At 39.3% G+C, this 13,919-nt stretch overlaps 1 protein-coding gene across 3 annotated transcripts in view; it reads right to left on the bottom strand.

Annotated features, from left to right (window-relative positions):
• The window catches only part of DYNC1I1 (dynein cytoplasmic 1 intermediate chain 1), a 317,415-nt gene that overhangs the window by 121,045 nt on the left and 182,451 nt on the right, over window positions 1–13,919 (bottom strand). For all 3 annotated transcript variants that reach the window (XM_057731071.1, XM_057731073.1, XM_057731074.1), the window contains 3 exons: window positions 12,844–12,933; window positions 6,465–6,627; window positions 4,324–4,423 (listed from right to left, as the gene is read on the bottom strand). In XM_057731071.1, the coding sequence (XP_057587054.1) occupies window positions 4,324–4,423; window positions 6,465–6,627; window positions 12,844–12,933 (353 nt within the window). The remainder of the gene's footprint in view (window positions 1–4,323; window positions 4,424–6,464; window positions 6,628–12,843; window positions 12,934–13,919) is intronic.

Raw genomic sequence — 13,919 nt, 5'->3', positions numbered from 1 at the left:
AAGAAATGAGACTCCCCCGGGCTCTGTCAAATGGGCAGGTTATTAGGAGAGAAGTGAGAGTATAGATAAGGCACAAATACTGATGCAGGAAATCTCTCCTGGATGTCTGCCTGGTTCACAGCGATTCTCCCAATCTTTGGAGATTACCTCAATACACAGGTGTCTAACTTCCCAGGGATAATTAATTCATTGCAGGGTTCATACGCGACCCAGCTGGGGCAATCACATTCTCTGACTTGGCTACTGTAAATTTAGGGCTAAGACACAGAACCCATGGGCTGGCCAATGAGTCAGGTTATGACAGCATCCTATTGGTGAAGCCTCTCAAGCTGCCCAGATTTATACTTCTGAGTCCCAGTTCTTCATCTCTTCCATGGATTCCCTGAGTTCCCGATTGGCTCTCAAACAAATTTCCCTTTTCGTTGGAAGTGGCCTAGGGTAAAGTTTTCTTAACTAATGCAGTGGAGAACACTATTCAGGAGACTATAAGGCTATAGCACCTGGCTGGGAGGCAGGTTATACGAAGGCATGAAAAGGAAGAAAGGGCTGGAGATGCCTCAGGACATCCTCACAGAAGTCACTGAGTACAGGCGAATGATTCTAGACTTTACTCTAGAAGTCATACTCTGCAACTACTGCTCTACTGATTCTACTACTACTTTCACTACTACGTTACGTTCACTGAGTACTCTTTATATACGAGACACTTTTATAATTCTAAGGGTTTTCAACGCATTTACTCACTTAATACTCACGATAAGCATGTGAGCTAGGTATGATTATTATTTCATGAATGAGGAAACTTAAGCCAAGAGAAGTCAGGTCACTTGCCCACGGTGACATCGAGAGCAAGTAAGTAATCTTTACATATAGTAAGCTGGAAAAAGTACTCATAATGACTCAACAGTGTAGAGAATTGAGGCAGGGAGACCAGTTAGGAAGCTCTTTCCTAATATAAGTAAGAAGTAGAGGGCATGACATAAAGTAGGTATCAACTCCACATGTAGGAGGATTTGAATTGGTGACAGTGGGAGTCTTTTTGCTATCATAAATGTGACTGGGTTTGGCAATTAAATGAGCTATCAAAGATTACTTGAAGGGGGGTGTGGGAGGAATGGAGTGGGAAGTGGGGGTTGGCAGATGTAAGCTATTATATACAGGATGGATAAACAACAAGGTCCTACTGTAGAGCACAGGGAACTATATTCAATATTTTGTAATAAGCTATAATGGGAAAGAATCTGAAAAAGAATATATATATATATGTATAACTGGATCACTTTGCTGTACAGCAGAAATTTATACAACACTGTAAATCAATTATACTTCAATTAAAAAAAAAAAAGATTCCTTGGGTTTGTATCTTGGATGACTCCAAGGTTAGACGATGCAACATACATATGAGAGGAATATACATGGTGGGAGTAAGATCTTAAGTCTGGTTTTGTATATACATCTGCCAAATCTGTCATGTGATATCTGGATAGTATTATTGACCCCCTGTGCTAAACAATATTCAATGAATAGCAAAGCTGACGTATTTCCCCAAGTGCCCAAATGTGTCCTCCAGGGAATAATACTTGGTGGATATTTTGCAAATATTGCAAACTTAAAGTGTTAAATTAAGAAGTCCAGGAGATCAAAGCAAAGCTATGCAGCAATCTTACAGTTTCTTCCTTTTTTCCCTCTTTTTCATTCTGTTCCACTCATAAGTATACATGCCTCTACTAGACTCTAAGACTACGTCTCTATCCTTTTCTCCTTTCTTAATATCATTGGATTGCATGTAGATTCACTCAGAAAGTCTCTTCATCCCATAAGTATGTAGACCTGGTCCCCTGAACCCCACAAAATTGTTATGATGTAGGAACTAAGGGTTCTAATTCCTTTTTCTTATGCTCCATATAAAACGCATTTTTCAGAATGGCAAACCCCTTCCCCACGGTGTAGATGGCAGGTTACATACAAATGGGGAAAAACAGATGCAGTGGTGGAGTTTCTGTCCTTCCCAGTTTCACTTCCTGCAACAAAACCACACACGAGATCCTGTGTGGAAACAGACCTATCCACGGGCAATGGTACCCACCACACGCTGCCGCCAGGTAGGGACCAGCCCCACGGACGAGGGCCCTGCTCCCCCCTCAGGGAGCATTATCAGCAGACCTGGGAACTCAGTAAAAGCTGCCTTTGAGGAATGTGTCAGATAAGGTTCCTGTGTGATTTCCAGACTCTGAACAAGTGACCAAGCCGAGCTAAGTGTTTCCTCAGCCTTGGATCTGATTTCTGCGCGCACACCCGAGCGTGCGCACAGACCACCCACACACTGGCGGGACGCGGCTGGGGACACCCCGCCTGTGTCAGCCTCTGCGCGACTGTGCTCTGCGTGCTCGTCTGTTTAGATGTAAAAAGAGATTCAAGAGGAGAGAATGCTCACCCACTTTGTGGCTGTTGACAGCCTGGTTGTGGGGGATTACGTTCCTCTTCAGGGTTCCTGTTCCCAGCAAGATTAAATGCGGCTCTTCACATCATCTGTTTTACTGCTCTGTCTAGAACACACTCTTCTCCCTTCCATGTGTCTAATCCTAGTCTTCTAAGATGCTCTGTCCAACCAGAGACAGACGCCTACCTCCACTGAATCCTGAAAGCGCTTGCTCTCGGCCCTATGTCACTCAGCAGGTAGAACCTCTTTTGGTTCCAGATTCATAAGCCCTTCGTGGGAGGCACTGGTAAAAAGCATATGCCTTGAAGTGCTGAAAGACTTGGGTTCAAATCCCTGCTGTACCACATCCTAGCTGAGTGGCTGTTAATGACATACGTAGTTGCTCTGAGCCCCAATTTTGTCAACTATAAAATGAAAATAGTTACAGTGGCTGCCTCACTTGATGGTATGAGGGTGAAAAAAGAATGCCTCCAGAGCAGCTGGTGCAGTGCTTAGCATAGAAGAAATGCAACTTAAAAGCGAGCCATGATTATTATTCCCAATAAAAGCACAGGCTGCAAGGAAACAGAAACTGTGCTGTGTGTAAATGCCCAGTACCTATCCTTCCTGGTTCCCTCATGGCTATTATGTCATTGTCATTACAGGAAGGAACATAGCGTGGTCAGCAAGAACGTGAGCTCAGGAGTCAGGCCACCTGAGTGCATATTCTGACCTCACCACAATCAGGCTGTGTGCCTTTATGTGCATTGTCTAACTACTCGGTGCTGGGTAAATTATACACTAATCGAGTTGGCCATTCAGTAAGTTGGCTTTTGGTAAATCTGCCTGCGTTCACTATGAATGCTACGCTAGGGAGTTTCCTTTTTTTTTTTTTTTTTTTTTTCTCTTACAGGCAACGGAGAGTTTTAATTCAGGGAGTAAAGTGATCAGATTTGCATTTTAGAAAGATTATTTGGCTAGATGTCTAGAGGGAAAACTATATAGGTGGACAAGTCTGGATGTAGAAAGACCATAAGAAGGTAGCAATACTACAGGTGTAAAATGATGACTACATGAGTGGAGAAATGGACAGTCCTGGTGACAGATTGGGTCTGGGAGATAATGGAAAGGAAGTTTCTAATGTTAATGATGGAAGTTCTGCTTTAGGTCTTTGGGTATATTGTGATGGCTTTAACATAGAACAGAGTAGGCAGAAAAGGATTTCGGATGTGTGGGAATAATGAGTTAGTGATTAGTTTGAGATTCTGTGGGACACCTGAATGGATCCATCTGGTGTGTCAAGTGGAATTTCAGGAGGGAGGCTGGGTGGGGGATAGAAAAAGGCTGCCTACGTGATGCCTGAATCCACAGCACTGGAAGAGATCTCCCGCAGAGAGCATGTCGAGAAGAACAGAGGATGAGGGCATGACCACACGGACCACAAGGGTAGGAGAGGAAAAGGACGTTTTGCAGGAGTTCAAGAACTAGAGGAGAGTTGAGTTGTGGAATTCAGTGGAAGGATAATATTTTTCAAGTATGGGGAAGTCAACAAAGCTGGATGACAAAGAGAGGTCAGGGCAGACTAAGGCTTAAAAATATCCACAGGATTTGACAAATAGGAAATCACTGGTAACCTTAGAGAGAGCAGTTTCATGGACAGAATGGCTGGCCACCTTGTCAGGTACCTAGCACACAGTAAGTACTCAATGTATATGAATAATAGGGTGCAAATTTTAAACTGAAACTTCAGTAAAGTGAGAAAGAAAACCAATAGGCATAGAAAAAAATTGCAGGTTAGTGAACACATCCAAAGCAGTGGAGCAATTCTCTCATTTTTTTTTTTTTTAATACAAATGCCATAAGAACACAAGTCCAGTTTGTCCCATCCCAGCAACAATTCTTACCTGGAGAGACCAGTCCATACAAGTGACTACTCGATGCTTGGACCAATGCTCATCATAGAACTGACGACTGAAAGAAAGGTTGGCTCCAGCCTGGACATCCCTAGAAGGGTTTAAACATCAAAGACAAATATGATGCTTCGAAATGGGGCTTATCTCTACTGCTCACACTGAAAGAATGAAACAGCAAGAGCATGGCACACAATACTCTCTGAAGCCAAAGCATCAATTTTTATAGCAAACTCTGATCATAAATGAACTAAAGGTAGTCTCCTTTATGCAAAGCTCTCTCTAACCTGGCCCAGAAAAGGTTTCCACATGTTGTTCCAAGCCTGGTATAAAATGTCAAATTTGTTTCTGGTTCCCATCTTGGCCAGTTCTAAAGCATTCTCCTCCCCCTAATAAGCTCCGCTTCGAAGCAGAGTTTACAAGAAATCTCTCAGCTATCAAGGAAGCACAGCGCATTTGAAGATTCTCTGATATCAATGTCACCTTATCTGGCCTTGGACCAGAAATGATACGCATGTTTCTCTTTACCTGTAATTTCTGATTGACTGTAGTGGCTGCCTCCTTGCTCAATAGCATGTGAAAAGTTCTACCGTGAGACAGGCCTGCTGAGGAGTGAGGGATTCATCAAGCATTTTTTTTTTTTTTCACCAAACATTTTAGATACTTAACATAGACCAGAATAGCATCTGGGTGGAGGAGGATTACATTTTGGCCACTGTTGACTTGGCTGACATTCAACTGGCCACAAAACCTCCCCTGAAGAACTCTGCACTGGTCATGCATTTGCTCCATAAGACTGCGTGTTTAAATTGAGTCACACTTGCTCTTGTGTCAGCAGCTATTGGATCTGCATAAAAAGCTGCCTATGCTCCTTGGGCTTCGGTTCAGGAATTCTTCCACACCTACCTTTTTTTTTTCCTCTGGTTCATTTGCTTCATTTCATTGCCTTGCCCCCTGCATCAATTGTCCTATACAGCTCTTGTTCAGACTGGGTGACCTGATCTCAGACTAAGTATTTGGGTTCCAAGCAGCTGACTTACTATGACTTTTTCCCCCCTGCTAACCCTTCCTCAGCTCCACCACTGCAAACTCAGGCAAGAGGTACATGTACCAAATATCTGCCAGGAACCCAGGATAACACTGTGCCAGGCACCCAGAGGGAAACAGGACTCTGAAAATTAACTGAGCTATAGAGTAATGGCGTTTTAAAAGAAAATAAATATAACATGTATATTCAAAATATTCTTCTCTTTGATGCAGTCTAACGATGCTGTCAAGTGTTTAGAACATTTTCAGAACTCCCTTCTGAAACTGTTTTCGGAGCCTCTGTTACATTGCCTTGAGTATCTTCAAGGATGATAGGCTGGCCTTTGACAATGTATTTGAATTTTATAAGTAGTAAAATGTCAGGTCTGATGAAAATGGCAGGTGATCTCGTCTTTTCACATTGTTCTTGGCCAAAAGAAATTGGTGGTTAAAAACCAGGTATATTTCTTACAAAGCTCATAAAGTGCCTCCTATTAGCCACATGGAGATGGTTGACAGCCCCTGCCAAATACGATCATATGTTGCAGTTACAGGGAAAGTCAGTTGGGGCCATTTACTTTTAATGATTAGTGTTTTTAATCTGTAAATATATCCCTGCACTTGTATTTCCTAAAAGGCATCTACACATAATCTTATGGTATCAAAAGAGGAAAAAGTTTCCAGTCTCTGTTTGCTGTCTCCCACATCAGTTAAGGTCTCCTATATCTCATGTTTATTTTCTTGGCTTCCTGTTTGCTTACACATCAAAAATAGATCTACTGGATATAACACAAATCTCCTTCTGCTGCTTATAAGAATGTTTTCTCAGAGGACAATGTACATGACTCTACCGGTCTCTATCACCTGGACTGTTCCCCAGATATCAAGTTCAAAAGCATTTCACGGAAGCACATGATAATTACAGGGAAACTCTAAGCCAGAAGTCATAACCAAAGCCCTTAGTCAAAGCCGTTCAGCAAGATCAGCTCTGGAATTTCATCCTCCTCTGATTTGCTAGGCTTGGGACTTGCCTACTCAAAACATAAGTGAATTTAGAATCAACAGATAACTTATCACAGTATTTTTTAAAATGCACACAAGAAACTAACCCATCTTTCTCCTCTAACTCTCGACCGCTATAGTCAAAGAAGATATCGGAGTCTTCTGCCAGTGCTCTTTCAATTACCCGTATTGTCCGATCAAAAAAGATGAGAAATTCCTCTGAGTGAAGGATCTGCTGTTTTTCTTCCTCTGTCAGCTCCCTTGGAGGAGCTTTTTATGTAAAAGAGATTGTTGGGAAAGGGGAAAAAAAGGGTTAATTAAAACATTTCAAGATGAATCCAACTCTTGAAAGACATTGCTTATCAAAAGAGTGGTAAGACACAGTGAAATAAACCATTGTTAATACTGATCCTAAATCACTCAAATTCGCACCAAAGGTTTTTGCAGATGTCTTCACTGCCAATTTTACAGAAAGATTTCATATCTGGACTAATTACTATTTTGAAGAGTTGAAAAATATTACAAATGAAAATGATTGGTGTGTTTTAACAAACTTCTGAACGTTATTTTCTTTAGAAGTGAACTTGAAAAACAGCTCAAATAGTACAGCATGGAGAAATCTGTAAAGCCATGTATATTAGAATGTAAAGCTATGGAAAAGCTGTACATATTAGATAATTAAGAACTATCTATAATATGATCCAGATAGCACCTTTCCTCTTTTTACTGATAAATTGATTTTATTTTAGATAGTTACTTGATAAAGCTGATTGACTGTTATATAGATTCCCTTCAAAAACTGAAACATGTCCTTCCAAATCCACCTTTACCCAAGATATCTCCTGCTTTTAAATAAACACATGGAACAAATAAATGCTATAAGATACCTCACAATTATTTTTATGCCTTACTTTTCTGGCATGATTAATCTTATAAAACTAAATTTGAAGATATTAAATGAGGCAAAGGGAGATTAAATAACCAGCAATATGTCACACGGTCTGAAAGCCAGCTCACCTCAGAGTCACGATTAGGTTACATAAACTGTTCCTGCAGTAGCAGGGTTTACATACAACTATAGAGGAAGGATTAGGCACTCCGCTAGAGTGAGAAATTCCTAAGGGCAGAAACTGTCAGCTGAACCTTCGTGGTTCTTCAGGAACCCCAGTCCAACTTTCATGCAGAGAGACTTCAATAAATGTTTGATTGATTACTCTTTTGGTAGGACCAAGCTCCTAAAGTTTAAGCTACAAGAGGAAGGTAGTGCATTAAAACCATAGGGGTCCCTGGTGGAGGGACCCACACGATTTCCTAAACACTTCCACGACCTTCCCCATAACCAGGACAGATTTCTACCTGGGCACATGGTCAGAGGAATCATTTAGGTGCAGCCACTTGCAGCATAATGTTTTAAGGAAGTGTTATTTGATTTGATTAATGGTATCTTGAAGCCACTGTCCTGAGAAACCTGAACTGTCAAGAAGCCCTCCTACAGAGCCATGAAAGTACATCTCGAGATGTTAATGTTCATAATGTCTCTCCCCTGCAGGTCTCCCCTCCCCTGCCCCAGACTGAAACGCAGGTCTGGAAAGACTTCACAGTCTGTATTTGTACAAGAAACTAGAATGATTATGATATAGTTGATTCACACCTTGAGAAATGTTCTCCAGGTAATGTTGTAACAAAAACATGATTCATCCACGACAGCAAAAGATCATCTCCAAATACAGTTCCCCCCAGTGTTTCTAGCAGCCCCACATATAGCCAGAAATATTTCTTTGTTGCTGACATCTCCAGAGCTCTAAATATGCCCATGTATATTGGGACTCTCCAAGAACCTCCATCAACATCTGCTGAGCAATTCTTGCACAGACACTAGTTTGAGAAATGGTGACGTGGACAACGTGTGAACTGTAAATAACAAGAACTCTACAAAACCAAACTCGAATCCAAGAGTTACTCTGCCCTTTGCTAGCTTGGAATGAAAGGTCTCTAAGCAGCAGTGTTATCTATAAAATGAGGCAATGACACTTAAGTCTGGTTTAAGAGTTAAAAATAAATATACTAGGAAATAATTAAGCATTCAGTAATTAGTAATTTGTCTACTTTCTAAAACACCCATAAATGAGGCATTTGAATTTTTTCACCTTCATATAAGTTCAAGAAAACAGTAAAACTACTAAATGTAACTAGGCAAAGAGGAAAACGCTAGGCTCCTTCTGTTATGGTCAGTACTGTTATATAAATAAACAAAATTCACTAAACAAGAATGCTACAAGGCCAAAAAGAATGTCTTATTTTAAAAGCTTCCTTTGGCTTTAGTCACTGCTGATGGATGACTTGAGACATACTTCAAATTAAGCAGAGAAATAGGCATTTTTCCCCTTTATTCCTGTTTTTATATTTTAAAAATATCTATTCTATTCTCTGTTTATCTTTTTGAGCTACTTTTGTTCCACCTGTATCTTTCCTTACAGGTCCATTACCTTGAATAAAAAATAGCTCCTATGTAATTTTCTGTAATTTTTTTCTTCCCTGCAGCTTATTGTCATTTTGATCTCAGCTTTCAAGGCACACAACTTCTTCTCTAGGATAAACATAAATGGCTGATCAAAGTGTATTTGCAGAGGCCAAGTTCAGGTAAGTGAAGCAGTAGCCTCTACAGATATTATGTTTGACAATACAATATTCGGCTTGAAATTAAATTGCTACTGAAGCAAAACAAAGAACATATTTTATATTAAGCTTTGATGTCTAACAGGGATCAAATGACACGATTTGTTAGCACAAAATAATAAGATGCATGTGCAGATGAGTACTTTTTAAAAGTCATAAACAATATTCAACTTAGGAGTTAAATAGAGCCATGGTTATTTTAGATAAAAACACCAAACCTCTCATATTTAAAAGTCTTTAAATTGATACGTTATTACAATGTAATGAAAATATAATGGAGTATCCAGGAACCACAACCAAATCTATATTCAGAGATAAAACCTCTTGAGACATCATATTTCACGAAAAAAAGATAGTTGATTAATGGAGTCCACAAAATTTAAAATACAAGAATAAACAATTAGAATCAGAATTGTATTACTCCAGGATAGACCACAAATTCTCCCTGAAATCTCTGTTTCTTCAGCTTTTCCCTATCCCTGGAACCTAAAGAATTATTTTCAACATCTTCACTGCATAAAAAGGTAGGGATTAATTTAATAGCAACAGGCCTAATAGAGCAAAACAAGAGCAATGATGTTTGATTTTTCTTACAAGTTAAGCAGAAAGTGCTATTATAGCAGGTTTGTTGTTTCTTTTTGCAATATGGAGTATTTCTGCTAAGAGCTAACAATACTTTATGCATTTAAAGTGAACATTTTTAAGAAATAAAGATTCTTCAGGAAAAGTAGAACACATAGATATGACTTACATATGAACCAAATGACAGGAAAATTTTCAAACTTACCAAAATTTACCTGAACAGTTACATTTAGCTTGAATAAGAAGTATGAAAACAACATACTAGAGTCATGAAATACAAAGTTTAGAAAACTGCCTAGTTCTATGAATTCATGGCCTGCAAAATTAAAATCTAGTACGAACTTTATTTTAGGGTCTACTTTTACTTCTTTTTATTATAGAAATGTTAATTTGTCTTGGTTTTGTATGTGAAAAGACTTTTATTATGTGTCTCTCATGTTGATTCTATCCTATTTGCTTTGCTTTTTTGAGTTTTCGTATTGACCTGAACGTGTACTTTTTTGGTTTATTTTTTATTTACTCTATTTACTATACACTGTATCTTTTGATTTCTAGAGTTCCTAGAATTTTTTTTTCTCTGTAAAAATGTGAAATCTGTAATGGAATCCACAATTTATACTGAGTATTTTACAATCTTATTGTTAGGTCAAAAGTAATTTTTAAAATATCCATTTCAGAAATGTCTTACCGTGTTTCAATGATGTAGCTTTAAATTTCAATATAAAAATTACACCTCTTAAATATTTTTCAAGAATATATCAAAAAGATTAAAAAATAAATAAGTAAACCCACATAACTTAAATGTTAAATCAGATTAAATAGGCACAGTGGCTCTTACTGAATTTTACAGTGAAATCAGTTCAAAAAACAAGAGCAAGAAAACCAAACCAAACTAATAAAGAATGACGTCCTTCTCTGAAGTTAATGTGAGGTTTATGAGTTAACGTGCATTTACAAGAGTCAGGTTTCCAAATCTGTTGTTTTAAATCTCTAAACATGACGATACTAGGACACTCACATATAGAAATTTCCTAAAATTTGATTAAAAGCTAAAAGGTACCTGCTGTTTTTCCCGACTGTTGTGGAAAAAAAAGAGTGAAAAGAGTAATAAATCAAACCCATATTTCTTTACTGTTTAATGCATTTTGATGTCACATGGGCAAAAATGTCAGACCCTAGTGAGCACAGATTTTTTCCCATCTCCCCCTCAGCACTTTTTTTTTTTCACTCCAAAAAAGGCCAGATTTCTCAAAAATGTGTTCCCTGGTTTGAGACTGTGTATGTCAAGTTTCAGCCCAGAGCAAATGTTTATGGCTAAGTAATAAATCCCTGAAACTCAGGGTTCCCATGGAAGTGCTGACACAGCCCTGACTACTATGCAGCCGTGTGAATGGCGCCACGATTGTATCTGCTAGAGGTTCTTTAAAAAGTTTGCAAAATACTGTCTTGCTTTAAAAAAAAAATAGCCAGAGAGTTTGATGCCAACATAAACATGCTTTTAACCCATTACGTGCTAATTTGCAGAAAAGCCATTAATAGAGACTAAGACGCATGGCGAGGCAGTAACAGGAAATGTACTTTTAAACTTCTTTTGGACTTTTAACAGGACTTTAATCAATTCCATGAAGCATGAGTAACAGTTAAAACTGGAGGCCGTTTCTGCTCAGAACTTAAGAAGGAGGTTGCAATGCTTTGCCAGAGAAGACAGTTTGGAGATTGGGGTTGGGGGCAGGAGGGAATCTGTGCCAAGACACACAACATATACCCTGGCTCCTTATCGCCCAGGCCATCCTAAGGATATTTTGAAGAAAAAAAAAAAAAGAGAGAGAGAGAGAGTAAGGGTATTTTAGTCAACTCTGACTTATTTTCTCTCTTGCTACACCTGTGTTAATGATATTCTATTCCCCAGTTTAAATATACACATGTTCTTAGCAGGAGTTTAAATGTGAAACTGCTTCAATCAAAGCTTTTTAGAACCTCTCAGAAAAAGTAACGTGTGCCTTCTGTGGATGTCACTGTTAAAGATGCTGAATCTACTGCCTGCCTGCAGCCATACCCTAGAACCTGACAGAAATCCTCCTCACTCAATGTCTGGGCAGGCTGTAGTGAGTCCCCGTGACCAGTACGTACCACTCCTACGAAGTCCCCAGGACAACCATGCACCATGCACTACACCAGGGCCACAAGCAAACTGAAAATTCAAAAATCAAATGAGCTTCTAATTAGACTTATGTTGCTCTAAACTTGGGACACTTAGTAGGAAATATGGAAGAATCTTTTTAATCTACACTCCGTTCTCACGGATGCTCCATTTCTCAGTAAGAATGACAATCTCAAAATTTTCTTTTTCTCCATAGGCTGAAAATCTCAAAGGGACACAAAATTAGATTTTTAGGGAAACATCAGCTATAGTATTTCTTGCCTGCCCCTTTCTTTTCTTTTTTCATTTTTGTTTTCTTGTTTTCTTGGAATTCAGTGCTTTTACAGGAGGATGGCTTTGTGGGGAAGTGTATAAGCTTTGGAGTCAACTTCAAATCCTGGCTTGTGTACTTATACATCCTGTATCCACAGGCACGTTTTTAAACCTCTCTTTTCCTATTTCTCTATCTGTAAAATAGGGGAAAAATAGTATCTACTTCAAAGGGATGTTGCAAAGGGTGCATAACATCTCCGGGGGGGTTAAGGAGAGAGCCAAGTACCTAGTAAGGACTTACTGAATATTAGTCCCTGTTGTCACTGGAGCACGTAAAGGCCGCTCCCTCTGATATGGGCAGAGTGAGGAGGAAACTTTTAATAGTACAGTTAAAGGTGATGATCACAGTTCATGTTTCTCTGTACATCACATAAATAAACCTCGGAATTTATTGACAAAAGAATTACACCTGCTCCTTTCCTTTACTGTTATCATTGGGAATACATGATGGAGTGAACTAAATAACACGTCAGTTGATAACAGGTGTCTTATTTTACTGCTATTTCGTAATAATTTTACTGGCATCGTGACTGGACTTGTTGCTGGAATTGTGGATGGTTCGCTTCTCTCAGTCAAAAAAAGAAAGGATTACAGTTTACGTTGCTAAACATAACGTATTGAATAATCACAGAAAACCTTCCACACAGGACGTACATACTTAGTTTTCACTTAGCTCTGTAGTCCCTTATGTTGGTTAAAAAAAAAAAAAAAAACCAGCAATGAAAGGATGACTCAATTTATCTCCCACACCGTACCTTCCTTCACCTCCTGTTTTTTGTTCTGATCTTCCAGTTCAGAATCCTGGCCAACTTTAGGTTCCACCATTTCCTCATCATCCTCATCCTCTAGAAAAAAGAAAGAGAAAAACGCATTATATTCTTTCCTTCAAATCAAAGGCTCTGGTTGATGGTGGGAGGTAGGGGCAGAGGGTAAATTTCCAATCATTTAGGGCAACTTCTAAGCAAATCAGTCCACGATGAATGCCCAAGATATATGTTCATGAATATATGAATATATTATCTCCCAAAAGGGCCTCTTTGAAAGTACCCCCACGCTTCTGAGAAAACCGCCCCGAGTCGGCACCTGCTACATCCATCTCCAGGCCCTTGCCACATGGGATGTCTTGGAATTGCTTCTCTGACCTCTGAAGCTTCTTCGGAGATGGGCCAGGAACAGATCTTAAAATGTTTCCACCTGTAGCACATTCTCCACAGGGGACACCTGCTGTACAGACGACTCATTTCCAATTTCATTCTCACCAAATTAATTTGGTTTTGACCTACAGGAAAGGGTTAAATTCAGGTCTGACCCCAGGTCAAATGCCATTGGCAAGTAAACAACCAAGGGCAGGGCCACAAAAGTCACTGCCATTGGCCTGGGAGAAAGCAATCAACCTGAAATGGCATTTACACATTCAGAGCAGTTCATGCATTAATGTGAATTTAATGAGCGCTAACAAACGGTACCAGTCGGCCACCACTGCCAGATGTTATAGTGCCCTTCCTGCCCTATGCAAATGTGCATACACTTTCTATCTCCCCTCAAACTGCCCTTCTTGGAGGTTCCCTTGCATTGCAGAGTGCTTGAAATCATCAGTCACAGTGTGGAGGATGGAGGGGCTAAAGACAAAGTATCACAAGAAAATCCAACTTACGGGGATAAAACAACATAAAAAATTAAAACTTGCTTCCATGGTTTTTAAATATATTACCTTCACTCTTAAGTATTATATTCACTATAGGTTATTGATTTCATTGGTTCAAACAGAGTTTAAAAGAAATCACTTCCTCCGCCCCAATCATTCACTTATATAGTCATTCATTCAACAAAT

The sequence above is a fragment of the Hippopotamus amphibius genome, chromosome 4 (assembly GCF_030028045.1).
Source record: "Hippopotamus amphibius kiboko isolate mHipAmp2 chromosome 4, mHipAmp2.hap2, whole genome shotgun sequence".
NCBI lineage: Eukaryota > Metazoa > Chordata > Mammalia > Artiodactyla > Hippopotamidae > Hippopotamus > Hippopotamus amphibius.
This window is presented reverse-complemented; position numbering and strand designations above follow the sequence as displayed.